Below are 27,780 nucleotides of genomic sequence, written 5' to 3' on the forward strand. Positions count from 1 at the left end.
CAAATGGTGGGTGAGAATTGAGGGGACAGTGACCGTGCTGTGGCTCAAGCACGGAGGGGAATGAGGGTTGCCATCTAGACTACTGCTACTCAAAGTAGAAGGAAGGAATGTCCTCTGTGCCCTGGAAGTTTATGGAGCTCCTGAGGTCACTGGCGTATACCCGGCCCAGTGCACAGACAGTCAATAATCCAGCAGTTTGGAAAACAAGAACCGACTCCTGCCATCTGGAGGTTGCACATGAAGTGCCGTTTGCTCACAGAGACGGGCCGCCCCCATTGCCACCACCCTCGGTTGAGTTTCCACAGCAGCTCCCCTTATGCTGAATAGTAATAAAAGTGTGTATTGTTCTTTTAATTCAGAATTTCAGGAAACAGTTTTCTGTGGAACAGCACAGCCACCTGCTGTAGGAAACTTAATTCCAGAGCCAAGTGAGCAGGCAACTCCCATAATTCAGCCACTGTGCTTTCTTTGGCAATAAGGGCCTGCCCTTCTGACCCGTTTCCCTTTCTACATTGCCTTCAGTACGGAGTTGGGCATACCCCATCCTCTTATCTGCAAAAACTGCTGTGCAAGAAGACATTTACCCCCTCTCCTCCTAAGGGCACCATCAAAGGATGGTGGTACACTGGCCCTTAGACGGGACACTTCCACACAGACCCTAAGCGCAAAACATTACCCTTCTTTTCCTCCTCCTATCCAAAGTGCCACTCAGTGACCACTTATGCAGATATATGCAAACTGTCGTCTCCAGCCACCAATCCCTAGTAAGCCCTGGCAAAATTAAGTTAACTGGAGAAGGAACCTTTCTCCCTGCAGCCAGGTTGAACATAATGGTCCTTTTGGCTTTGGATTCACACACATTCCCCACCCACCCCTCTATTTTGCACCCCCCCCCAATATCAGCAGAAAGGCAATGCCGCAGACCCAAGTACTCAAGGGTCAACTGCAAAGGACACAAACTGACCATACAAATGGTCCTCGTGTTTCCACGTCAGAAAGGACTTGCTCCAAATACAGTTTTGGAGAGAAGCAGACTGTGAGCAACGCCTGTCTGACTGTTCCACACTCCTCCTCTCCAGCGGGAGGTTGCTGGCGATCTCGGCACTCCTGACTCTCCAACTAGTGGGGCAGGCAGAAGGTCCTTTGCTGGGCAAAAAAGCTCCAGAGTGAGATAACCACAAAAAAGTAATAAAATAATCTTTTAACCATATACAAATATATATATATTATATATATATATAAGCATGTGTAAAAAGAAAAAAAAGACAACCATCTACAACTCTTCATCTGTTCGAAATCCACCAGGAAGCGAGAGAGAGAGCATGTCTCAGCAGCTGGGCAGGATCCAGACTTCATTCCATTTTGGACATTTCAAATTTGGTAGTCACTATTTCCTATTTTGGAAGGGGGAGGAGAACAGGAAGAAAAAGGGGGAAAACCATTTATCCTCTATATGAAATGGACTGCCTTCAAGTCGATTCCAACTTATGGCGACCCTACAAATAGGGTTTTCATGGTAAGTGGTATTCAGAGGGGTTTTTACCATTGCCTTCCTCTGAGGCTGAGAGGCAGTGACTGGCCCAAGGTCACCCAGTGAGCTCCATGGCTGTGGGGATTCGAACCCTGGCCTCCTCAGGTTGTGTGGAACTGGGGGTTGTCAGGGAAAACCTTTTCCAGACCGACAGGGCCGGCGTGAGGCATGACTGGACACTTGGGCACCAGCGTGGCCCAGGTCCACATTGCCATAGCCCAATACCCCCCCGTTCATGCAGTGTGGGGGTTATAAGCCTGCCTGTGCACCCCACCTACCTCTCACGTCGTGAATGATGTGTGCGCATAGCATGCATGCTTGCCATCAACCAAGATGGAGATGGAGGCACAGTAAGATTTTGACTGGGAAATTCTTTGCTCACCCTCTGAGCCATGAGGCTAGCTAAACTAATTCCCCACAGAAGCTTCCCCCACCAGCTTCACAGACCTTTTGCAATTGTCAAACATGACTGTAAAGGGTCTACAGAATGTTCACAGACTAGCTGCTGCGACCTCGCGCAAGCTCAGCCAATGGTGCTCATACATAGGCAGCCTTGGGCCTGGCAGATGAATAATAACTAAGGGGGTTGGGAGACCACAGCACTTGAATCAGAGGAGCATTTTTGTTTGTTGAAACCAGCCATTGGCCAGGACACCCCATGGATGCAAATCAGATTAACAGCCTGGGGGATGTTCGCTGGGAGAAAGACACATGTTGTGCATGTCTTATGGCGTACTCTGTTTAAGCAGATAAAAGACATTCAATATACACTGTGCAGCCAACATGCAAAGTGGCAGCAGTTTCAATAATCTGGCAGTGTTGCCCATCCTGTTGGACCAGTCTAATAAAACTACCATGCTTTAGAGCAAAATAAGAGCCCTGCTAGATCAGACCAAAACAGTCAAATACAACTGAAGTAAACTTACCTCATCAGAATCTAGCAAAGGGGGAAGCACGCTGGAAAACAAGTGAGAAAAAGATGGTGATTAGTGCAAAATTATGTATTAATATTACTCTTGGGGTGCAAGTGTCAACTGATAAAATCAGTGCAATTAAAACCAAGGCCTTGAACTGGAGACACAAAGTTGGGCATGGATTAAATAAGCAAGGGCAGGGGAAGCCAATGTTGTAGCATCCTCCAGACGTTGGACTACAACTCCCATCAGCCTCAGCTGCCAGTATGGCCAATAGTCAGGGATCATGGGAGATGGAGTTCAACAACATCTGGAGGACACTATACTGACCATCCCTGCTCCAGCTGATTTAATCAGTGTTAATAATATATGCTGACAGAGGTCTTGAACTTTTTTTAAAAAAGACATTTGGATGGGTTAGTACAATAGGCAAAGCTAACAAACAGTTCTCTGGTTTTAATGAAGAAAAAGAGATACGTCCTTCTAACAAGAAATGATATATTTTGTTTATTACATTGTAAAACCCCCTTTATTGCAGAATCCTCAGAGAGGCACTTGTGTGGATGTTTTGCACTAACTGCATTTTCAATGCAATGAATTACTTGTTTATTCAATTTAATTAAATGCTACACAGCTAACCAATTTGTACAAAAAAGGAGCCTACAATTGGTTGATAGCCCAAATATACACATATTTTTTTTTTAAAAAAAGAAAAACTTACACGTCAGCCATTGAAGAGGGAATATTTTCTTCAACCCATTTCAAGTCTTCATCCTGAGAAACGACAAAGGAGTAAGACTTTAGAACTAGAAAATGCAGCTCTGTTAACATTTCACTTTGCTCTAGTGTGGTCTGGGAGGCGCACCAAACAGAGCCAGGAGAAGATAGAAAGATGGAAAAGGGGGAGGAGGAGACTCAACTGAATGGCAAATCACCTTATTTCCATTGAGGTTTATAAACTTAGTAGGTATGTTATTATGAACAAGAGAGAGAAAGATCCTGTCCAGCTGCCTTACAATCTAAAACTGTTAAAAAAGTAAGGAAAAATAGGAAGAAAAGTAGTGTGTGCGCATGTGCATATAAGAGTGGCCATGTTTACACCTAACAGGAAGCTAAACCATTGTTTAGTGTGAATCAGGGAGGAGCAAAGTGGGTGGGAACTCCTCTCCAGGAACCAGCATGTTTACGTGGTCCTGGTAAGCCATAGTTTGGGTTTACCACAAATTGCAAAGCAGGCCAGAGAGAGGCAGTTGGAATGTAGCTTGCAGGAGACATGGCACAGGATCCTTACCACTCTGCTGCCCTTCAGGATCCCATTGGCTTCAGGTTTTGTACCTCTCATCTTCATCCCTTCTGCAAAAAATGAAAAAGATAACACTCATCCTCTGAAGTCAGCCACATGTAAAATTTGATGGGGAGAGGGCCAAGGATAAAAAGGACAACAATAAGTCAAGCAGGGTAAAAAATCTACCCCCTGGAGAGGAAAACTTTTAAAAGCCTGGGAAGAAAAAAGGTCTCTGCACGCTCTGAGCATGAGCGCCAGTGAAGCCTCACTGGGGAAGAGGCCCATAAACTGGGGTGCCACAACAGAAAAGGCCCCTTTCCTTCAGTTCCCAAAAGCCGCATTTGTGACGGTGGGAGCATTCTTGAAGGACTTCGCCTTTTAAGGGTGCTCCATTGCCTGATTTTTTTTATTTTTGTGGGATACATTTTAAAAGACATACATGCAGTTTTAAAGCCCTTCTGCTTGTCAAAATATGCTCAGAAGTGTGGGTAGGCTTGTGAAGCCTCAAATGGCAGAAGGGTAGCAGAATTAATTTGGCAGGGGTCAAGGGCAGAGGGCGCTTCAGGGTCACACAGAAAGCTCCTTGTCCCCCTCCCCACCATGAATTAGGCCAAGCAGAATAAATTCTGCAAAGTACGAAATTCATGCAAGTGTGTGCAATTTGCACCACTTGATGCAAGACACAAAAACTCATTTTTTCTCAGCAAGAATGTTAATGTCTTGCACGGCACCCCCCTCCATGCAACAACTGAGTACATATAGCCTTGAGAGATTGCCCTTGAGACAACCCCCCCCCGGTAGCCTAAGGAAAGGCACAAACGTACATACATGCGTATCAGCCCTGCCCCACAGAACATAGATTACACCCCAAGAGGTGCTGTGTTCTGTGTGCTAGCACAGGGAAGCTGGTCCAGCTGGACTTACCAAAGGCCTCGGTGACCATGGGCTCTTCCTCTTCATCCTCTGGCTCGCTGCCTTCGTCCACCAAGGGCATGAAGGCATACCTGGGGAGAGAGGACAAGACCAAACCATGCACTAAGGGAGGGGCGGAAAAAAGCTTTGGGATCCCAACACTCACAGCTCCTAAAACAATTTTTTTAATACACACACACGAGAGTCAGCAAAGCCTTCTCAAATCAATGCTGATCAGAGACAAGCCATCTACACCGTTGGTTGTATTCAACTGGGTCCTACTCATAGTAGACCCATTGAAATGAATGAACCTCAGTGTCATGTCTATTAGCTTCAATGGATCTACGCTGAGTAGATCTAGCATTGAATACTGCTCCATATATTCAACAGAGCTCTAAGACAGTCATGCCATCCTCCAAAGAATCCTGGGAAGTATAGTTTGTTAAGGGTGCCAAGAGGAAACCTCTGTACCCCTCAAAGAGCTACAATTCCCAGAGTGGTTTAACAATCAATCCCTCCCTCTTCCCAGGAACTCTGGGGAGTAGCTCTAGGACAGGGTGGCTTTATTTATTTCTTATGGCTAGCAACCGCTTAGGGAGTTTTTCCATTCAGGCCAACGTATTTACCGCATGCTTTTCCTCCAAGGAGCTCAAGGCAGTATATGTGGTCTCCCCCCCCGCCCCATTTTGTCCTCACAACAACCCTGTCGGGTAGGTGAGGCTGGGAGTTGGCGAATGTCCCAAGGTCATGCAGCAAGCAGCTTTATGGCCAAGTAGAGATTTGAACATGGCTCTCCACAGTCCTACTGTAACCACGCTGTTGAGCTGAACTATCACCTGCCAAGAGCTGGCCGGGGACCTGGCTAGAGGTCACTGTACCTTTGGTTATTGGCGGAGGGTCTCCAGAGGAACATGATCACCATCAGGATGATGGAGAAGAGGAACCTCCAGAAGGCATCGTCGATCCAGAGCTCCTGCCAGTCCTGACAAGGAGGGAGCGAGGCAGGAGTGAGTGGAGACGTGCTGCTTTGCACAACCCACCCACCCCCAACCACCCAGAAAGGTTAAGAACCTCTCGTCATGCACGTTCGGTCAAGCCCAGCCTCAGCTTTGAACTTCTTGTGCATCTGGATAAAACCAAGGATGCGGATGGGTATTTTTAAAACAAGCTAATATGAGTGGTTCTTTTAGCCGGGGCTCAGCAATCCCTGCAAGGTCACAGTGTTTGGGGGCAATGGATAGAAAAAAGTGTTTCAATATCAAGGTGCCAGTAGTCACTTAAAAAAACCCGCAACTCTGGCACTCAGTTTACCCTCCTCACTTGAAAAGTCCCCTCTTCCCCTTGGATGCGGCTACTCGGTACTCACCGACTGGCACGTGGCAAGCCGGAAGGTCTTCGTGGTCCAGATAATGAAGGCAACGGACGCTGTGGTGGAAATCAGTTTGCATGAGTCACGCCACCACAGCAGGGTGCTTGGGTGCCACTTTGGTGGGACTGGAAGGTGTGCCTTCCGGGGACCATACAAAATCTTTCATCTCATACGATTAAACTGGATGCACCTCCGTGACATCCAGATGACGTTCACGCCACGCATTTATTCCATTACTATTCCACTTCAAACAGTGATGACTTCCCCCAAAGAACCCTGGGAAGTGTAGTCTGTGAAGGGTGTTGAGAATTGTTAGGAAACCTCCTGTTCCCCTCAGAGAGCTACAATTGTCAGAGTTCTCTGGGAAGAGGGATTGAAACCACTCAGAGAACTGTGGCTCTGTGAGAAGAACAGGAGTCTCTTACCAACTCTCAGCATCCTTGCCAAACTACCTTTTCCCCAGGATTCTTTGAGGAAAACCATGACTGTTTAAAGTAGAACAATAGTGGAATAAATGTATGGTGGGAACGTGGCCCCAGACATCCCATCATGTTGAGTATAGCTTTCTTAAAAAGGGCAGTTAATTACCTTGATTATTCCTTTGGGGAAATAAGGTGGTCAAGTGGGACCTGCAACAAAATGTTGCAGCACAGAGAGCTCTTCTTCAGGGTTGCAGCCGCCCGGCCGCCCCTGCCCTCCCTCCAGGATGCTCCATTGCATTCCCCTCCCTCCCTCCTCCTGTGCCCACTCAGTATGCTCAGTCCACAATGGGCTGTCTGGAGGATTTTTTCCTGACGCCCCAACTTAATATGTCGTTTTTGTACTCTCTCCTCCTCCCGCACAAGGGACACCAAAGCTGGCCTCACCGATGACAGCAAAGATGAGGGTGTTGGTGAAGTGGCGGTAGAGGGACAGCTTCACCAGGTTCCGACGCAGCTTCAGCAACTTCATGGTTTGCACCAGGCTGATGAGGATGTGTCACTCGTTAAGGAACGCAGCAGGGTGTGCCGGGGTGGGCGAAGAGAGTGGGATGGCAAAAAAGTGGTGTGTGTGTGTGAATCAGGGCCTCCTCTAGAGAGAGAGAGAGCGGTCACGCTCATTTCAAATCCTCTCCCAACCCCCCAACATGAAGGGAGGCACCCGGAGTCTCATGCAGCCTTGCAGACCCTGGTGCTCTCTAGACGGTTTGGACTACGGCTCCCATCAGCCCCCAACTGATAGGTTTTGGGCTACAGCAGGGCCCCGCTTTACGGCGCTTCGCTAATGCAGCGGTCTCAATTAGATGCAATTAGACTAAAGCCCCACTCATACGGCGCTTGTTCCGCTTTTACAGCGGTTTTCAGGAATTGCGCGCCATTCTATTCAATGAGTTCCACTTTGCAGCGGGGGTCCAGAATGTAACCCGCCGTATGAGTGGGGCCCTACTGTATGCATCTGGAGGGCACCGGGTTGGGGAAGGCTGATCCAGGGCCCTCCACCTGCGGAGCGAGTTCCAGTTACATCGTTACTGTGGATCTTAAGACAGACAAACAAGGGGTTCACATTTGCCGCAAGGGCGACTACTAAACAGCTTGACGCCAGGACCATCTGTGCCGCCGCCCGTTTTCTGCATATACGGCATGCAACATGGTTCATAGCAAGGTTAACGGATGCATCAACATTATCACCCCCTAGCAAGAGCCAAACAACAATCAAGGCTGTCACAAAAGAGAAATGATCAAAACTAAGCAAAGCCATAAATCAGTCTCCTTCAGTCATCAATGCAATGCTATTCTGTCTCCAACTTTTTGAGCAGACCCACCCTTTGGATTAAAACAGTTCCTTGGGGTGGAAACACAGAAATCCTGCATCCCAGCGCAATCCAGCCCATCCTCTCCAGGCACACACACCCCAAACCGTCTGCGACCGTGTCAAAAAGGGGTGGGGAACCTCAGGCCCACTGTCTGATCCTCAGAACTCCCTCCATGCTACACTCCCTGTTGGCCCTGGTTTTGAGTGCTTTCGCCTGACTAGAATATGTCCATGAACCTCTCTTGCTTGCCTAGATGGGGATAGAGAGGGGTGGGCGTGGTTAAAAACTTGCCTACTTACAAAGGTGGAATTTTCATTCATGGCTCCGCCCACTTTTGCCTCTGGCCACGCCCACCACTGGCATGCAGCCCCTGGGAGTTTGCCCAGAAGAGAATGTGGCCCTCGGGGAGAAAAAGGTTCCCTACCTTGACGTAGAAAAAGGCTAGCACAAATTGGGTGGTACCCTACAGAGGGCACCAGCCAAAAGGTGCCAGCTAACCACATCTACTGCCGCGGACATGCTAATCTTCCACCAAACAGCTGTGCACCCCTGTCCGTGATCATGTGCGGAAGGGTGCTAGTGTCGTCCTACTATCACAGTCCTTAAGACACTCCAACCACCCCAGTCTCAAGACACAGCCTGGGAGAGCTCTTGCTTCCAAATCCTCCAGGCAGAAGCCAAGCCCTGGGTGCATCATGACGCCATCTTGCCTTGCCTGGGATAGTGTGTGGCCTGGGATAGTGGAGTGCGCCAGCAGAAGTTCTAAAGAACCAGAGGTTTTCTATCCCAGAATCCCTCTCTTGCCCACTGCAACACCATCCAACTATTCCCTCCCAATTCTGAGCAGCAAAAGAGAATTTGTGTCTTTATGGGCAGGACCAAGGCAGAGTAGATCTCTGTCACATCAAAAAGAACTATTTGGGAAAGAGGACGGAGGAAGAGAAGGCAAGGCTCATGCAGGCGAAACTAGAGGCAGGTCCCGCCCTGGCCCAGCCATGGCGCAGAGGATATCCACCAGCAGAGGGCAGAGTCAAGCATAGCCAGGGGAACAGCAGCCAGCAGCACCAAGTCATCTTGCGCCTAGGATAAAACAAGAGACAAAAACAAAGAGAGAGAGAGAAAAGGAGAAAGAGGCGGTGAAGAGGAGACAGAAAGAGGAAGAAGACACACTGCAGGCAGGAAGCTGAATTAATTTGCAGTTACAGCCTTGTAAATAGCCAGCCACCTACGGCGAGTGGACATTGCTTTCAGGCGACCACACAGGGAAACTTTTGTAAATCTGGGAGGGTTTAAGACAGCCTTCAAGGGCACTGGCGAGCTGCACACATAGGAACCCCATGGTGACAAGTGCATTTAGGAAAATCCTGAGTTTGGCTGTCTAAGAAAAGAACCCTAATATACGAAGGTGAACCTTCGAACACCATCTAAATATTATTTATTTATTAGATTTATACCCCACCCTTTCTCCCAGTAGGAGCCCAGGCATAACACTCTCTCCAACCACTAGGCAATACTATCCCTCCAGGCTGGCTTCTATTGACTCGTTACCTGGCACAGTCCCTATGACCCTCAGCCTTGTCTTTACTTCTCTCTGTCTCATAAGGCAAGCCTATCTGTCCTGAGCAGGTGCTGGAGGCTGATCCAAGTAACTGCCGGCTTTTATGCTTTCAGGGAAAAATGGGAGAACAGCCATTATTGGGGTGGGGGTGCCGTGACAGCAGCCCTCAGCACCACTCAGAGCCTGTTTTGCCCCAGGCAGAAGCTCTCTGTTTGTTAAGACTGCAGAAGCACCTCCTGCACACCTTCTTAAGACTGATCACAGGCAACATACTTCATAGAATCATGGAGTTGAAAGGGGCCTATAAGGCCATCAAGTCCAACCCCCTGCTCAATGCAGGAATCCAAATCAAAGCATTCCCGACAAGTGGCTGTCCAGCTGCCTCTTGAAGGCCTCCAGTGTCAGAGAGCCGACTACCTCTCTAGGTCATTGGTTCCATTGTCGTATGGCTCCAACAGTCAGGAAGTTTTTCCTGATATCCAGTCGAAATCTGGCTTCCTGCAGCTTGAGCCCATTATTCCTTGTCCTGCACTCTGGGACGATCGAGAAGAGATGACTCTCCATCAACGCTCAGCCTTTTCTGTCCCCACAATGCAGCCTGAAAAGGAGCCCCGGAGAAGCCAAAATCTCGCCTGCTATTTCACAACACTGCACTTGGTCCCAATAAAAGTCATGAGCCCCAAGGTGGATTTTGGATTTGTTCTAACAGACCATCACAGTTACCCGCAATCTTTAAAACATACATCTGTAAAGACAGCTGGCCAGGCAGAAATTCCTGTGAGCTACCAGATTTGTTTCCAAAGCTGGATCCTTTCACTCCCCTCATATAGAACGGCAACGCTTTCTCTTATCCCTCCTCCCTGTTAAGCAACAAGTAAAGGAGAAACAACCCGTCCCGTCCCCCACAAGTTGCTAGTCCCTGGTAAAGGATATCCACCAGACGATACAGGAATCCACAAAAGCCAGGAAAATTTCGCAGATGAGCGCAGATGCTTTTGTTTGCTCCTGGTGGGGGAGTGGGGGACAATCAGATTTAGAGACGGCAACTCCCAGGTTCAGCTGCCCAGACACACTCCCTCCTCGCTCCCCTGGCTGCCTCTTCCCCCCCGCCTCTGCTTACAGATTTCACCCGCAGGACTGCCTCGATGATGGAGAAGAGCAAGTACATCAGCCCCACGCCGACGACGCGATTCAAGAGAGCCCCCAGCCGTGGCCTGCGGAGAGAGGCAAAGGCATGGCAAAAAGCAGACATGCTGGTCACAGAGCAAATCTCTTTTAACTGCTAGGAAAATGTCAAGGCAGGATCTGAGCGGACAAGGAAGGAGCGCCCCCCCCTCCACAGCTAAGCTGGGCTCAGGCCATTCAGGAGAGGAAACGAGAGAGCCCGTGAGGTCGTCCAGACACAAAGGATCTCCTAAGCAAGGGGAAGTGGCAACCCCAGGAAGACACAGAACTTGGGACCAGGATACCTGAAAGACTGTCTTATCCCTTGTATACCCAGTCGATCACTGCATGCTGCGGATTCAGGAGATCTGCTCCACACAACATAGTGTTGTGGCACCTATCCTTTGGAATTCCCTCCCCTTAAATATTAGACAGGCACCATCGCTGTTATCTTTTCAGTGCCTACTTAAGACCTTCCTCTTTCAACAAGCCTTTTAAGTAGAGGCCTTATCCCAGTCTGCGTTGGAATTGCTTTTTAAGATGTTTTTAAACCTTTTTGTTAAAAAAAGCTGTTTTTAAAGCTGTTTTTAAAAAAGTTTTTAAAGATGTTTTGTTTTAATAGATTTTAAAGTCTGTTTTTATGATGTTTTAAAGTGTTTTTAGTGTTTTTGTTTGCCTCCCTGGGCTCCTTCTGGGAGGAAGGGCGGGATATAAATCTAATACATAAATAAACAAACATACACAATTTGTCCACCGAGCCTAGGACCACCTACTCTGACTGGCAGCAGCTAGGGAAGGGGTGGGGAACCTCAGACATGTGACGCTCCAGGCCTCTCCAGCTGTCCCCAGGCCACCCCCTGCTTTGCACCCAAGGGTGTTTTGCTGGGTGAGAGGTGTCCTGGAACTCTGGTAATGCCTCCTGCTTGTCTGGAAGGACGGGGGAGGGGTGTGTGTGAGGGTGTGCAGAAACTAACCTACTCTGCAAAATGTACAATGCACATTCATTGCTCTGCCCACTTTTGTTTCTGGCCCTGCCGCCTAGCATTGGCATGTGGCCTCTGGAAGCTTGCCCAGAAGGGAATGCAGCCCTCAGGCTGAAACAGGTTCCCCAACCCCAGTCTAGGGTCTCAGGCAGGGAGAGGACTTCCCTGCCCCTTGTTACCTGACCTGGGACTGAACGTGGGACCCCTTGTGCACGAAGTGGATGCTGCTCTCTACCACTTGAGTTGCAGCCCGCCTCCCCCCCCCCAAGGCCCTTTCCCCCTCTCACTTGACAATGCCGTATCCCAAACTAGCAATGATGACCAGCACCCGGGCCAGCATCCGCTTCACGGCACACAGGACCTCGGCAAATATCACCGCCCCTTGAACTGGAAGAGAAAAGAAGAGACCACTTTTGAGAGATCACACGGCTGCGGTGGGAAGGCGGCTGCCTTTGGAGAAAGTAAGATTGTTATGGAGGTTTTATTAGCTGCATGTTTGCACTCAAGTGTCTCAAAGCAACTTATGCAGCCAAAATAACAAGGATATTAAAATTGGATAAAAGTAGCAAAACTTAAAAACTACTACTACTACTACTAATAATAATAATAATAATAAGGTGAAAACACAGGCAAGGAGCTGCCTTGGGCTCCAGAGAGCTGCCTTGGGCTCCAGAGAGCTGCCTTGCCCAGTTCAAAACTCTAGAATTGGGGATAAAAAGTCCTCCGTGGACTAGGCCGCACATCACTCAGAGCACATCTAACGGGCCACTGCGTGTAACAGGATGCAGGACTAGATGGAGCCACAGTCTGATCCAGAGGGGCTCTTTTTAATTCTGTTGATGGTCGGTTGTTGTTTTTTAACTGGAGTTTTACTTTGATTTCTATACTGTTGTTTTGCTAGCTTGATAATCCACCGGGAAGAGGGAGTGTCTTAACGCAGCCACATACGTTTGACAACCTGCATTAGGTTTCGTTGCCATCTTACCCCGCGCTCGGACCACGCAGCTTCACGGCTTTGCTGTTGCAAACGCTGAAAGCCTTCTGGGCAAACCAGTATATGATGCCACCTTATGCTGCACAGACCTGGCCAGCTCCACCCGGGACCACTTTTGCAAAGCGAGCCACTATCCCCCGACTAGCTCTGCTGGACAGATGGGCCACGTGAGCGCCACTCACCCGACTTCCCCTGGCTCTGGATGCTCTGGAACTCGGCATAGAAGACGGCCTTCTCCAGCATTCCCAAGAGGATGACGCCGCCGATCCAGAACTGAATGCGCAGAATGTCTCGCCAGTAGCAGGCGAGTAGGACCAGCCACAGGATCCCATACAGCACATACACGATACACATCACCATATAGAACTACAGGGGAGCAAGAAAGAGGGCAAAGGCTAGAGAAGCAGGAGCAACCAGGGGTGCCGGGGTAGCCAACGTGGCACCCTCCAGAGGTTGCTGGACTACAGCGCCATCATCACTGACCAGTGGCCAGGATGGCTGCTGGCAGTCCAACAACATTTGGAGGACACCACCCTGGTCACACTCCTGATGAACTGTACCTGAAAATGGGCCAGGAAAACAGGGATTCCTACACACTGGCAGACCTGGTCTCCTGCTCTGAATGAGTATCTTAAAGGTGATCACACAAATATCGACTGCAAGCTCCTGGTTTCCAATGCGTTGTCTTGGTTTTGATCTCTTATAACATCACCTTCTGAGGATTTTTTAAAAAAGTTCTTAGCAGTCAAGCAGTGACACCCACCCAAAACTACAGTTCCCAGGATTCCCTGCAGAAAAGAACTAGCTGTTAAATTGGCTAAAAGGTGGACTGAACTGGTAGCATACAAGACTGATGTACTTGCTTAGAGACTGTTTGCCTTTTGGGGCTTATTATTGCTAGAACCAAAAGGCTATTCTTTTATTACTCAATCTGGAGGAAAACGTCATGATTTCAACAGGATCACAGCCAAAAGCCATGCATCAGTATAATGAACACGAGTCACATAGACTAGACTGGAATTTAACACAGAAAATGCCGTTACTTGTACCACGAAGCCACCATTAAGAGCTACTGTGTGTATTGTTATTTAACTATTGCAGATTGCAGTTTGTATGGTTTTATTGATGCATTTTTATATTGTATTTTATATTTGTGTTTTTTGTAAGCCGCCTTGAGGGCCTTTGCCCAAAAGGCGGGGTACAAATAAACTATTAATAATAATAATAATAATAATAATAATAATAATATGGTGGAGTTGTCCACGGGTTCAGGTGTTCTGGGTGGCGACTGGCTGGGAATTACCAAATATTACCAAGGAAAATGTAACCATTGATCCGGGTTTATGTTAACAATCGTTATATGTAGGTAGTAATATCGATTCGAAATTTAAACGTGAAAATCTTTTATTTTGATGGCCACGTGTTAGTCCATAGCACAAAGATAGAAAACTTTAGATAGCCTGGACTTGTCAATGTGGTACAGAAACATTTGGCTTATCATGATGATGGAAAAGATAACTCACGAACTAAGTCTGGTTCAGGCAAAAGGGGAAACTGCAAAACATTTGCAGCCACCTGGTGGAGATTTATTGCAAGGGAAACTCCAGTTTCATAAAATTAACTGCAGCAGTAGTCAAGGGGGCACAAACACCCAGGACAAATGCCAGTTAGATTGTGGGTGCAACAGCCAGCAGGATGAGAGACAATATGTTCTGTGCACCCCCAAACCCAGATCCAAGCTCTTGAGAAAATGCAATCACAATGGGCCACAAATGCCAGTTCCAGAACTGCTCCAGAGGGAAGCCTTCCTGTACTCGTTGGCTGAGCACTCTGCTTGTCTACCATCCTATGCCAAATCAGGCACAGTTTTGCATTCACTACGACTCACCAACCAAAAAGACAACAGGGGTGGCATTGTAGGGCGGGAATCCCAGAAGGCAGTTAAAGAAACAGAGGTCACCAGAGAGAACAAGCATACATACGGAGGAGCATGGCTGCTGGATGAAGCCAGTGGCCCCTCTGGCCCAGCACTTGGGTCTCACAGTGGCCAACCAGATGCCCATGGGAAGCCCACAAGCGGGACCCGAGTGCAAGAGCACGCTCCCCTCCTGCGGTTTCCAGCAACTGGTATTCAGAAGCATACAGCCTCTGACAGTGGAGGCAGAGCACAGCCATTGTGGCTCGTAGCCAACAATAGCCTTATCCTCCATGAATTTGACTAATTCTCTTTTAAAGCCAGCCAAGTTAGTGGCCAGCAGTACCGCTTGTGGGAACATGTCCCCTCCCTGCTCCTTGAGCCACCCATCCCACAGACACGGCATCACAGAGACACAGAGGAACCCACAGGGAAGAACAGCGCTCCCAACTCACCACCATCAGGGGCCTCTCCGAGGCAGAGATGTACTGGTACTCAGGATGCTTCATGTGCAAGTTAACTACAGGTTAGAAAGAGAGAAGAGACAAGCGCATGAAAAGGTGATGGTGCTTCTGAAGAAGACGTCACTGGGTACAAAAGTGCCCACCCTACACCCTGGAACATCCCCCCACATCCACTCCGAATCTGCCACAGCCCAGGCAGGGTTACTCACAGCTAAGTCCTGCCTAGTTCAACAGGACTTGCTCAGTTCAATAGGAGGGCGCACAGTATCGCAGACCCAGTTGGGCCACTGTCTGTGCTCAAAGGTTCCAAAATGAAAATACAGCCGTCCAAAAAATGCAATGCTGCCATCCTCTTCTTAACTGTAGAATGCAATACTTAAGGCCGGTCTGTTTCTGCCAGCTGTTCTGTTGGGAGTTGGCACATCTTAACTTGAACCAATTTACTGACATTGTTTAGGGTTTGTTATTAAAGGGGGCTTTCGTGCAAAGCTGCGAAGCTTTGAGCCTGACTTCTTATGCTTTGTGGCAGGCTGCTCCAAGATACAGAAAAATGGGGTACAACTCCATCAAAAGCCGAAACGAAAAATAAAATTCCTCAGCTTTCATTTCAGGAAGAAAATTAGCTTCCTAGCCCTCACTGAGAAAGCCCTGGAAGACTGCGGCAGGAAGTCTTTCCTTTGCTCTTCTCTGCTGAAATATTTGGCAATGCAAGGAGGAAACTGAAGCCTCCAAACATGGGGGGCGTGGGAGGAGGAGTCCTCTCTGGTGACTGGTCCAAGGAACTTGTCCCACCTCCCTGGATTAACTTGCAACTCTACATATTTCCTTCACCCAAAGGGGATTTCCCCTTTGATGTTTAAAGACTGACTGAGACCGAGGGCAGCACAGGGGAGCAGCAGCTGCTGTTGGGATCCCCATCAGTCCCTCCAGCTGGCATGGCCGCTGCCCAGAGTGATGGAAGCTGTAGTCCAGGACAGTAGCGTAGTGGCAACTTCAGAAGTGCCGGGTCCCTTCATGATAGTCACAGCCACGCCCCCCTTTTGCAGCTGGGTTGAGAATAAGATCCTTGTTAATGCCTTTTCCCACAACAAGAGACCTCCCTAGGAGCCTATAAGCATGAAAGGGGAGAGTATTAGCTACTGAGCAGAGTCTTCTCAGTGGGTGACTCATCTCTTTTCACTCTGATTAGCTCCAATCAGCAGGAAAGGACAAGGAAGCATGTTAGAAGACCTTTCTCAGTGGCTAACACGCTCGCCTTTCATGGTGATTGGCTCATAGGATGCTGGAGACAGAGGGACCCTGCTAGGATCCTGCTCCCAAACAAGTAAGGAGTCTAAGACACACACCCCCATGAGATCCTGGACGACTGCACCCCTGGTCCAGGAACATCTGGAGGGCGACAGATGTTCCTCATCTCTGGGGTCACAGGTACAATTCTGACTGGCTGCTCAATGACACTGAAATGTCACAGAGGTCTCGACTCAGGTGGTGCATCACTGGCCCTTTAGAAACCAGGGATGCAGGCCTAGGAGAGGTTTTGGCTCATCAGCAGACCAAAAAGAATGAGCGATGCTTGGCAAAAGCGATCGACGTTGGGGGACAGAGCTGTTGGAAGAGGAGTGCCCCCCACCAACACTAGCCACACAAGCAGAAGGGCGCCTTTGCATTTTAAGGCCACGCTCTGTGAAAAGGCAGCTTTGCTGCCCTGCCAGAGTTGTCATTTCACTCACATTGGAGCTCCCATTTGGAAGACGACAGGTTCTTGATGCTGAGGATGAAGACGTAGGGCCCGTCCTCCCAGGTCGTGGCTGCCACCGGCTAGATGGGAAAACCAAACACCTTCTGGGTCAGCCAAGAAGCCACACTGTCGGCAGCAATTCATGGCGGCTTCGGAAGCCGGCCAATCTCAATCCCTAAAACTGCCCGCCCTCCCCTCTCCGTTAAAGACGGGCAACCGTGCCTTCCCCAGTGCCTTGCTCCTGGACTGCCGTGCAAAAGAAATGAAATCAAAAAGGGCTGTGCCTCTGCTGCTGAAATATCCCACACAGCACGGAAACAAGAGGCTCTCAGCATGTGATCACCTCCAGGAAACCTTCCTCGCCTCCCTGAACTCTCAGGAGCTCTGCTGGGCAGGGAACGAGGGGTTTTGTGGCACAGAGGCTATACATTCCCCACTTGCTAGATCTGATTCTTCTGCATCTCCAGGTAGGGCTAAGGAACCCCCCCCCCCAATCCTAGAGAGCTGCTACTGCTCAAGAGGAGACCGTGCTGAGTTAGAGAGACCAAGAGTCTGTCTCCTGCATTCCTAAGCACCCTTCTCCAAGTTCAGGTCGAGGTTGAAAACGTCTCCCGCCTGCTGGTTCTAAAGAACGTTAAGAAGAGGCCACGCACCTTATTATCTTTATTAATGGGAAGGAAGTGCTCCAGTTAATGTCTTCCCCCAGAAAGAAAACTGGGCCCACACTGAGAAAAAAGCCCTGCTGGGCTTCCTTGTGATCATAAAAGACAGGGATGCTGTCCACTCTGTGCCTGACCACGGTCCATCGTCGTCGTGTGCATTTTTTTAAAAAACGAAGCCTTTTTTTACTCTTAAAAGCAATCAGTGCAGAACGATTTTTTTCTTAAAGGTAAATGAAAGCACTTCCCTGCTACTGCTGAGCCATGTATCCCCCGTCTTATAACTGTGCACTTGGCTTCTTTTTCCTAGGTGTAGAACTTTGCCCTTCTCCCTGTTAAATTTCATTCTACTGTTTTCAGCCCAGTGCTGAAATGTTGAACTCCAGCTCCTATCAGCCCCAGACAGCACAACCAATAGGCCAGGGATGATGGGAGTTGTAGTCCCGCTCCATTTGGAGGGCCACAGCTTCCCTGTCTGTCGTCGACACTGCCCAGAAGTGGCTCTCCAGGTTTTCCGACAGGGGGCATTCTCAGCCCTACCTGGAGATGCCGGGGACTAAAGCTTCTGGATGCAAAGCAGGTGATCTGCCACAGAGCTGCGGCCCTTCACAAGTGAGAAACTGGAGGGCAAGCTGTGGCACAGCACTACTCAAAACAGGGTGTGACCTGGGTTGTGCTTTTCTTCACTGGCTACCAACCTCTAGGTGGCTGTTCTTTGACATCCCTTTTTTCTCGGCACCTTCACCTGCTTTCTCATCGGGCGAGGAAGACGACTTCCCCGCGTGGGCCTCGCCTGGCATTTGCATATCCTTCCTTGCTGGGCTAGTTCCCTCGTCCTTTGCCTTCTCCTCTTTCTTGGTCATTGGCTGTTTGAGAGCCTCCCTCTTGTTCACTTCCGACAGGGGCTGTGGGCAAAACAGGCAAATTGGCAGCAGGAAGGGGTGGGGTGGGAGTGTCAAGGAAGGGGAGAAGCTCAAGGGATGACTTCCCTTTGTGGCATCACCCTCTCTGCCTGCGTTCCTGCTAAGTGCGTGGTGCAGGTAGGGGACTTCTCTCTCTTTCTCTCCCCTGCCGAACAAGAGTAACGGCAAACATGGGAAGTTGCAATTGCTGAATGTGTTGCTTACCCAGCTCATTTCAACGAAAATCAGGCAAACTTCTACAGGGCTGCAAAATGGCTAAGCCACAGACAACATGATTTATTGTTAAACTGCAGAAGGGAAACCTCAGGCGTGGTGGTCGAATGTGGCCCTCCAGCCCTTTCTATCTGACCCTTGGAACCCTCCCAGAGCACACCTGAATTTAATACTACATTTCACACCCTAAGGTCACATTCTGAGGCACTTCTCTGGATGCCCCAACCAAATGAGGTGAGGCAGGTGCTTATTAGAGACAGGGCCTTTTCCATTCTGGCACCCCAGTTGTGGAATACCCTCCCCAGAGAGGATTCCTGGCACCCACTTTACAGACTTTCTGACACGAGGTGAAAACGACATTTTTATTCTCCCCCAATTTTAAAAATGTGTTCATAGAACCATAGAGATGGAAGGGGCCTCTAAAGCCATCAAGTCCAACCCCCTGCTCAATGCGGGAATCCAAATTAAAGCATATAGTGTTCATGTTTTCTAGATCCTTCCACTGCTGAAGTCCTCTGCTGCGGGTTTTACTCTGGTTTCATTCTACGGCTGTTTTGTCTTGTTCTAAATTTTTACATTAAGTTTTATGATGATATTCTTGTACCTTATGGTTCTATCCTCTGTTCTGAGACCCGCCCAGAGAGCTTCGGCGGTTTGGAAGAATAGAAGCACAGCCAATCAAGAAAGAGATAACATCACCCTGTTGTCCCAGGGCCCACCAGATGCCTCTCTGGGGAAGCCCGCACGCAGGACCTGGGCGCAAGCGTGCACTCCCCGCCTGCAATTCCCAGCAACTGGCATTCAGATGCAGACGGCCTCGACAGTGGAGGCAGAACACAGCCATCGTGGCTAGCGGCCAGTGAAAGCCTCTTCCTCCTCAAGACATCCATCTAATCCCACTTTAAAGCCATCCAATTGGGCAGCCTCTTGTGGCAGCAATGAGAAAGGGAGGGGTTTCGGTCACCTGTCTCCTCCCCCAAGGCCATGGGCCCACCCACACGCCCACGCCCCTTCCCTTCTCTACTTCCCAGCCACTCAGACTGACCGAACTAGCCGGGCTGGCCTTAGAAAAGGACTTCAGCTTTCTGGGGGTTGAGAGTTCCGAGAGGTGCAGCTAAGAGAAAAAACAGAGAGTCACAGTCACTGGAACCTTCTCTTTCCTTCCACCAAAAGCCACCCCCACTCCCCAGCACCCACTTCACTTTGCATTTTCGACACTTTTTTTTAACACCCCCCCAACTCCAAATCTGGAGATAATCCTCACCTCCAAAATTGGTTCAAGGGTCACTTCTTGCCCCAAATTTTGGCTTCCACTTGATCCAAACAGAAGGCACCCTTTCCTCCCCCACATAAGCTCCAGAAACCTTCCCAAGGTTCCCCCCAACTGGAATTTCTTCTCTGTGCTGGTCTAACTCAGATCCCCCCCACACACACACATTGTGACCCAGTTTGCACATAATGCTAAACCAAACCATGGCTTTGTGCAAATGAGCAAGCGCACAGGTTGCCGTTTGCTCCTTCCCTGGCTGTGATGTTGCCGTGCTACTTAGGGCTAGGCCGTGGTTTCGCTTTGCATTATGTCCAAACCCAGGCTCGGGGTTTGTCTCTCTCCAGGCAAACCATAAACTGTAACCATGGCTTGTTCCTGGGTTTAGAGCTCATGGTTTGCCTGCAGTGAGACAAACCCCAAGCTCAGGTTCGGACGATACACTAAGCCAAACCATGGTTTAGCTCACAGGAGCACAGCAAGAGGAGGAGTGCAGCGGCCAACACCTTCTGTCCGCATTTGCCCATTCACATGAAGTCATGGTTTGGTTTAGCGTGAACTGAGCCACACACACACTCACCCCCGTTGTATGGTGGGGTTGAAGGCCTTTCGAGGATCCTCCTCCACCAGAAATTGCCTAGCCCAAGGTATTTTCTCCTCCCCGATCACCTCCTTCCCATCAGTGAAGCAACAGAATCACTTCTTGTCCACAGACCTTCCTAGGCGCCAAGCCAGGCTGCCCCAAATCCTCCCTGGACAAGGCTCCTTCCTCCTACAGAAGCACATCCTCTTTCCACCTCAGCACAAAGTCACCCTCCCCACCACAGCTGAGCTCCCCCCGCTGAACTGAACTCCCTGAGTCCCCACCCTTGCGACAGTCATCCGCCATTTTGGATTTCCCACCTCAAGGACACTGCCACACAGACTCTTGTTCCTGTACCAAATATAGCGGCCATCCCCAGCCTCACTGGCCTCATTTTCGTGATTAATCAGGTAGAGGGTTGCTTTGTTTTCCTGCAAACAGAGAGGGGGAATGTGAGAAGGCTCAAGCGGATGGTCACACAGTTCACCAATTAGAAAATCTTCCACAGCTGACAGCTCTCGAGGTTATGTTCCCATATTTTCTTGTGTTTCAATTATCCCAGAGGCCCCTGGGATTTCCAGACTCTCACCCACGCAGCGGAGATGTCAGTGGGGCAGTCAATCCGCTCCGTGTTTTAGTCCGAACTTTCAAGGAGCTGTCCGAGATTCACTACCCCATAGACATCAGAGTCCCCAGTCTCCACTGTGCCCTACCCCGACTCCACCCTACAAGCAAAAAGTGGGTCAGTTGCTCACATCTATGTAGACCTCGTCGTGACAACGGGAGCTGCGGAGGTACCAGGTGATGTCCAGGTACATATTCGGGTCGGCACAGCTACTTTCCATAACTAGAAAGGAAAACACCATTAGGCAAAACTTCCAGGAAGCCCCAACAAGAGTCTTATGCTTCCCAAACGTTGCTGTTAAAACCAGAGGTCGCAGTTAGCTGAATAGAAAAACAGCCAAAGGTGGCGCCTTCCAGACGCTTTGAACTCCGAGCAGCCTGTGACAGCATGGCCGATGTTCAAGGATGATGTGGGCTGCAGTCCGCAACACCTAGAAGACACCAAGTTGACTTACCCCTAGCCAGATGAATTTTATTTATTTATTCATTTGCAAAAATAAAAATAAAAATCTATTACCACCAACCGCAAGAAAAAGATCATGGTGGTGAACTACATGAAACCAGCAATAAAATTATACCCACAAAACAAATAAAAACCATATCACAAGTCAGTAGATCAAATGACTACACCAAACAGGGCAAGCCTGGGTGAAAGGTGCTACATGCCAATCCAGTAGGTACCCGCCTGTTGTCTATTGGAAAAGCATTCAAAAGGGAGGTGCCACCACATTCAAGGTCTTAGTGGGCATTAAGGCAAGCCTCAATAACATATGGCCCCCTTGTCTCTCTCAAGGATTGAAGTTTCCAGGCAGGAGGGCACATGGTAAGGCGTCCCTGGAGGTAACCTGGTGTCCCTTTATAACTGCCCCGGCACTTACATTGGAGGCTAATCTGGGTCCCATTAAACATCGTCTTGGAGAAGACAAACAGGTTCTCCTGGTTCTGGAAAAGAACAGCAAAAAGGGATTGATGAGAGGCACGCGGATTGCAGGTTGTTACATCCCCAGACAAACTGGTTCAGGCTACCATGGAAGACGTCCCCTCTCGCTCTGACAAAAGCCAATACCTGCTCTGGCCGAGTGGCAGCACTCAGATGGGAAAATTTCAACCCAAAGGCTGCTCCTGGGGAGGAAGAGATGCTGAGTGGAGAGGAGGTATGGGTGGCTCATCCCTGTGGGTCACGTTTCCAATGACAGCAAGCGCAGGAGCCAGGAGTGCATGCCAGGAAGTGCCAAGCAAGGAATTCACTGGGCAGTTGTGGGCAAGTCGCTACCTTCAGTCTCCCCGTCCTCATTACGGAGATGATACTGACAGCTTGCCATAGAGGACAGTTGAAAGGATTATTGAGATGAGAACAGTGCAATGCTTTAAACCCCTGAAGGGCACCATAAAATGCTCAATGTTACTAAGTGTTGCACCAGAATGAGAAGCAGAGAGATGCAGGTTATGGCATCAGCACAAGAGCTGAGAGATACCCTCACCGCTGCTACAGACCTCAAGCCATAACTGAACCACAGAATCAGAAGAGTCCGAGGACCATCAATCCCAAACCCGATTGGGCATCCCACACCTGAGATATACCTAGTGAGTGCCTACTCAGCCTTCTTTTACAAGCCTCGAGTCTAAGGACAAGCATTCCACAACCTCCCTAGGCAGCTCTGGACCATGCTTCCAGCATGTCTGTAAAGAGTTACTCACCTGTGGCGAGTTAAGAACTGCCTCTAGGCGACCAGACAAAACTAAAAAACCTTTCAGAAGTTGGTTTCTCCTCCTCCCCCTCATGCACCCATATTCTCTTTGCAAAGCCCTCTAACAGTCACAAACAGCTGCCTTATGTTTAGCTGTAGTACATCTCTCTATTATTCAAGCCCCACAAATTCTTTTCCTATCCAGGGACCTTCTCTTAGCTAAGGATATGAAACTGCCTTATCCTGCGACAGGCTATATGTCTATGTAGCTCAGTACTGTCTACTCCAGCTCTCACCAACCTGATGCCTTCCAGATGTTTTGCATATGACCATTGGCCATGCTGGCTGGGGCTGATGGGAGTCGCCGTCCACAATTTTGTCAGGGCACAAAGTTGGGAAAAGGCTGATCTAGCACAATATTCTGACTGGGAGTGGCTCTCCAGACAAAGCTCTTTCCAAGCCCTGTTACAAATTGCCTAATTGGAAATACCCAGGATTGGAACTCAGGACTTCTGAATTGCAAAGGTTGTCCCCTGGGCTCATTCTTGCACCCCCTGCATTTGTCAGCCATTCTATCCTCTAGCAAAGTAGTGGGGCAGAAGCAAAACCCTCTAACCAACAATTGCCCCAGAGCTGTCCTATCCGCATGCAGACAGAACTGGCCATCTACCCATTGCAAATTCCTCTGCTTGGATCAGAACATCAGAAAGAGCTTGCCTACTGGATCAGGCCAATGGCCCATCTGGCCCAGGATCCTGTTCTCACAGAGGCCAACCAGATGCCCCAATGGGAAGTAAACATTTGAAAAAGTAAATTGAATTTGTAATAATTGTTTGAATAAAATGTACTTTTAATATACCAAACGTGATAATTTTATGCCAAACCAACTTGTACATAATTACATTTTATGTTCCTGAAGTAACAAAGTGACTTTCAATCTGTAAAAAGTGCTAATATTGCATTTTTTCAATTTTTCTGAAAATTTCCATTTTTTCTGGAAAAAAAAACAATGAAAATAAACCAACAGTTTTTTTCCATGGCTTCAAAATTTCCAGAATTTTTACAACTCCACCCATCAGCTGCTCTGAATTACCCTGGTGCCCTCCAGACGTTTTGCATGGCTGAAGTCCAAACTATCTGGAGGGGGCAGGTTTGGGGAAGGCTGCTTTAAGGAAGAAGTTCATTGGCTATCCGAATCGGCATTTCAGCCTGCTGCTTTCCATGGTAAATGAACATTAACCCTGGAGCAAACATTCCACAACATTTTATTGTCCCCAAGAACAATCAAGAAGGCTCACTCCTTTATCATGCACTGGGGTAAATTCAGTTACAAAAACACCTGGTCCAGGATGTAGGATGTTTGGCCAGCCCAGGCAGAGTTTTAAGAGCTGGCAAAGGAAAGCCTCCTAGCACAGCACCTGGTAGCCACAGAGAGGTGGAAAAGGGGCTAGCACAGCTTGCTCAGGAGGGCAGTTCCTGCAAGTCAGAGACAATTATGCCATGCAAAGCCTGATTCGACCAAAAAATCTGGCCCTGTTCCTTCGTCTACACATGCTCTTTCCTGTGTTTACTTACTATGGTAAAGGCCACAGAGTCTCCATCCCTCACGTGGACAATATTGAGAGAGACTGGACTCAGTATAAGGTATCTGCCTGTGTAAACCGCCAACTCTTCAAGCTCAGCAATTTGTAATGTTGACACCTACCCCTCTCACAGCCCATCACAGAAAGTAGCGCAGCCCCTTCTGGGGCCACCTTGAGAACGGGACGCTGGATGAGACAGGCCTTTAGCAACGTTATACCAAGTCAGGCCTATGGTCTGTTAGGTTCAGCTTGCCAGGGTTTCAGATAGGGATCTCTCTGGGCCCTACCTGGAGATTGAACCCGGGACCTCCTGCGTGCCAAGCAGATGTAGGCTGAGCTATAGCCGTTCCCCAAAGGCTCTTATCCAGCCGGGCTCTTCTTAAATTCTTAGTGGTTTAATACCGTAGCATTTTGTCTACCTAGAGCCTCCTCCTTCCAACTTCACTTCCTCCTACCCCTCTATGTGTCACGTCAAAGTGGGGCAGGGGGTATTCCCCACCCTGAGGCAGGGAACAGGGTGCAAAAGCTCCCACGCCCACCTCCTGCAGTAGGACTGAACGGGCCTTAAGTGGGCAGTTGTGAGTGAATCAGTCCGAAAAACAGGAATGGAAGAAATCTCGCATTCACAGATAATAGCAGCGGTTGTGGTGAGAAAGTGAAAGTATTTCCCCTCTGGTTACTGCTTTATGCTGGTAAACAGAGGCCGAGGAAGGGCCTCTCTACATCTTTGGATTCCTCTGTCTTCTATGGAAGGGCCGTTCCTTCTATGCCCAAAGCAGGAGTGCCAACTTTTCTCTCCTCCTCCCCATTTCCAGTCACTCTCCCTTGCCCCATTCTGTAGGTCTCTTCCCCCTCTCACCCACACACACAACAGTGACCCCCAACAACTGTCTTTAAAAGGACTCAAAATAAGTTTGCGAACCCTGTTGTTGTCACCACAGACTAACACGGCTGCTCCTTTGGAATACACAATTCCTCTATCCAGAAAGCAATCCTAATATTCTTCTAAGGACATGAAAACGCTTCCTTGCTGGTCCATCTCCTTGCAGGGACAAAGGTAGTTGTCTAGTAAGACCGCTGGTCCATCTAGCTCAGTACTGGCTACACTGACTGGCAGCAGTGGCTCTCCAGAGTTCCTGGAGAAGCTCTAGCAGTCTGTGCTGGAATTGCTTTTTAAGATGTTTTTAAAAGTTTTTTTTAAAAAAAAGTTTAAAAAAATGTTTTGTTTTAATATATTTTAAAGTCCGTTTTTAAAGATGTTTTAGTGTGTTTTTACTGTTTTTGTTTGCCACCCTGAGGTCCTTCTGGGACGGAGGGTGGGATATAAATCAATATATATCACTGAACCCACATGCAGGTTAAATAAGGGTAATAACCCTCTCCTCACTTGCAGTTCCCAGCAGTTGATATACAGAAGCTGCTTATGATTCCAAGTGTAATATATATATTGTTGTTATATGCCTTCGATTGGACTTATGGAGACCCTATGAATCAATGACCTCCAATAGCATCTAATACATATATAGCCATATTGTGATGAATAGCGACTGATAGCCTTGCCCTCAACGAATATATCTAATTGCCTTTTAAAGCCATCCATTTTGGTGGCCATCACTACTGTGTCTTGTGGCAGCGAATCCCACTGTTTAACTCTGTACTGTGTGAAGAAATACTTTCTTTCAGACAGTATAGTGGCAAATTCAGAAGTGCAGGGTCCCTTCATGGTAATCACAGCTATGTCCCCACTCTACTTTTTTTGCTATGGGGTTGAGAATGAGCTCCTTGTTCATGCCTAGGAACCAAAAAACATGAAAGAGGAGAGTGTTAGCTCCTGAGAAGAGTCTTCTCAGTGTTAGATTCACCTCCTTTCACCCTGATTGGCTCCAATCAGTAGGAAAGGACAAGGAATCATGTTAGGAGACTGTTCTCAGTGGCTAACACACTCTTTCATGCAGATTGGCTCGTGGGATGCTGGAGACATTGGGACCCTGATCCAAAAAAGTAAAGGGTCTAAGACCCCCTGAGATCCCACACGACTACACCCCTGCTTGCAGGAGAAAGGCAATGACTCAGTAGCAGAGCATCTGTTTTGCATAGAGAAGGTCCCAAGTACAATCTGCAATGGCATCACCAGTTAGGGTAGGAAGACTCAGCTTCTTTGGATGACCCCAGTCTGGTCTAAGATGATAAGAGAGGGAGACTACTTCTGCAGGATATCATTCTACCTAAGCCCTGTCACAGACTATCTATTCCTCCTGCACCACGGAATGATAAGTTCTGTTTAACAAGCTTAGTGGAGCACTTACATAGCTGAACTGCGAACTAGGAAGTCCTCAATTCAAAACCACACCTTGTTTGTTTAGGTATTTAACAGAAATGATATACTGCTTAACTGTAAAAACAACAACCAAGCTTCTAAGGCTGCAATTCAATACATAGTTACCTGTGGGTAAGTCCCATTGAACTGAGTGGAGTTTACTTCTGAGTAGGCATGCACTGGATTGCAGCCTAAACTGTTAGCTGGGAACTCTCTGATTAAGGACACAAGAAACCACCTTATACCTAATCAGACCACGGGTCCATCTGTGACTCAGTATTGCCTACTCTGGCTGGCAGCACCTTGCCAGGGTCTTCTATGCCCCGATATACCAGGAATTGAACCTGGCCATTTCTGCTTGCACTGCATGTGCTGTGCCTCTGAGCAACAGCCCCACACCACCCACCACCCAGATATAGGCAACTCAGAAAGCAGGCACCAAGGCTGTTTGCCTTGAAAAACAGGGCATGAATAAAACCCCGCCGGAAGTCCAAGAGTAGCCTCTGCTTCTCCCCATCAGAGGCCCTGATGTCCATTCCCTTTCTAACCCCCACTTTGGTCGTCTGCTCTGGGCCCTGCTCTCCTCTCCCCTAGCGGACCTCCTACCAGTCAGGCCTGCTCTGACCCACACAGCCCACACCAGGGATCCGTTTCTTGGTCCCGCGACAGAAGCATGGGAATTTGTTTTTACTCTGTTATGGGTAACGGTAATGTTAATACGTACATAGGCATGGATATTATTATTAATAATACCTACTATTTTCCTCCCCAAGGCCAATATATTATTATTATTATGTGGTATTCAATACTAGCCCTACTCGGGGTAGATCCATTGACGTTAACAGCCATGGCTAACTGAGGTTCATTAACTTCAATGGGTTTACTCTGAGTAGGACATAACTGAATGCAACCCATTATTAACATCCCCTTTCCAGGAAAGTAGGCATAGCCCCCTAATAAGGGGGCGTGTCCCCCCGCCCAACAGCCCCCTTTTCTGCCCCTCCCTCCAGATCGATGGCCCCGCCCCCACGCGACAGGCCGCTCCCCTTCCACGTAACGCACCTGTCGCGACAGGTCCCGCCCCATCGTCGCGACACCCACGCTGCTGGCCGTGCGTTCCCAGTAGCCGGGCTCCGATGCAGCCCCGCCGGCCGGCTCCGGCGCCATCGCGGCCCCCAAGATCACCAGCAGCCCGAGCCGGAACGGGAGCTGCGTCCCCGCGCAGCGCGCCAGGCGCCGACCCGCCGCCATCCTCTTCCGGAACCGAGAGTCACGTGGTTGAGCGGTGGGCGTGGCCTGTGGGG

The 27,780-nt window shown here is 48.9% G+C and overlaps 1 protein-coding gene across 2 annotated transcripts; it reads right to left on the reverse strand.

The window, feature by feature from the left end:
* Positions 1-6: 6 nt before the first annotated feature.
* On the reverse strand, positions 7-27,780 carry LOC133370430 (transmembrane protein 87A-like). Of its 2 annotated transcripts, none has more exons than XM_061596749.1 (20): positions 27,539-27,780; positions 21,767-21,830; positions 21,020-21,111; positions 20,585-20,695; positions 19,460-19,528; positions 17,977-18,183; positions 16,612-16,699; positions 14,873-14,937; positions 12,685-12,868; positions 11,796-11,895; positions 10,482-10,575; positions 8,813-8,883; positions 6,878-6,984; positions 6,009-6,067; positions 5,521-5,624; positions 4,655-4,734; positions 3,737-3,798; positions 3,167-3,219; positions 2,458-2,488; positions 7-1,394 (listed from the first exon to the last, which is right to left on the reverse strand). In XM_061596749.1, the coding sequence occupies exons 1-20, from the start codon at positions 27,725-27,727 to the stop codon at positions 1,353-1,355; spliced, it is 1,872 nt and encodes a 623-aa protein (XP_061452733.1). In that variant the 5' UTR covers positions 27,728-27,780; the 3' UTR covers positions 7-1,352. The 2 variants fall into 2 exon arrangements, with proteins under 2 accessions (XP_061452733.1, XP_061452732.1); XM_061596748.1 differs by lacking the exon at positions 8,813-8,883 and adding an exon at positions 10,293-10,366.

The sequence above is a fragment of the Rhineura floridana genome, chromosome 15 (genome assembly GCF_030035675.1).
Source record: "Rhineura floridana isolate rRhiFlo1 chromosome 15, rRhiFlo1.hap2, whole genome shotgun sequence".
NCBI lineage: Eukaryota > Metazoa > Chordata > Lepidosauria > Squamata > Rhineuridae > Rhineura > Rhineura floridana.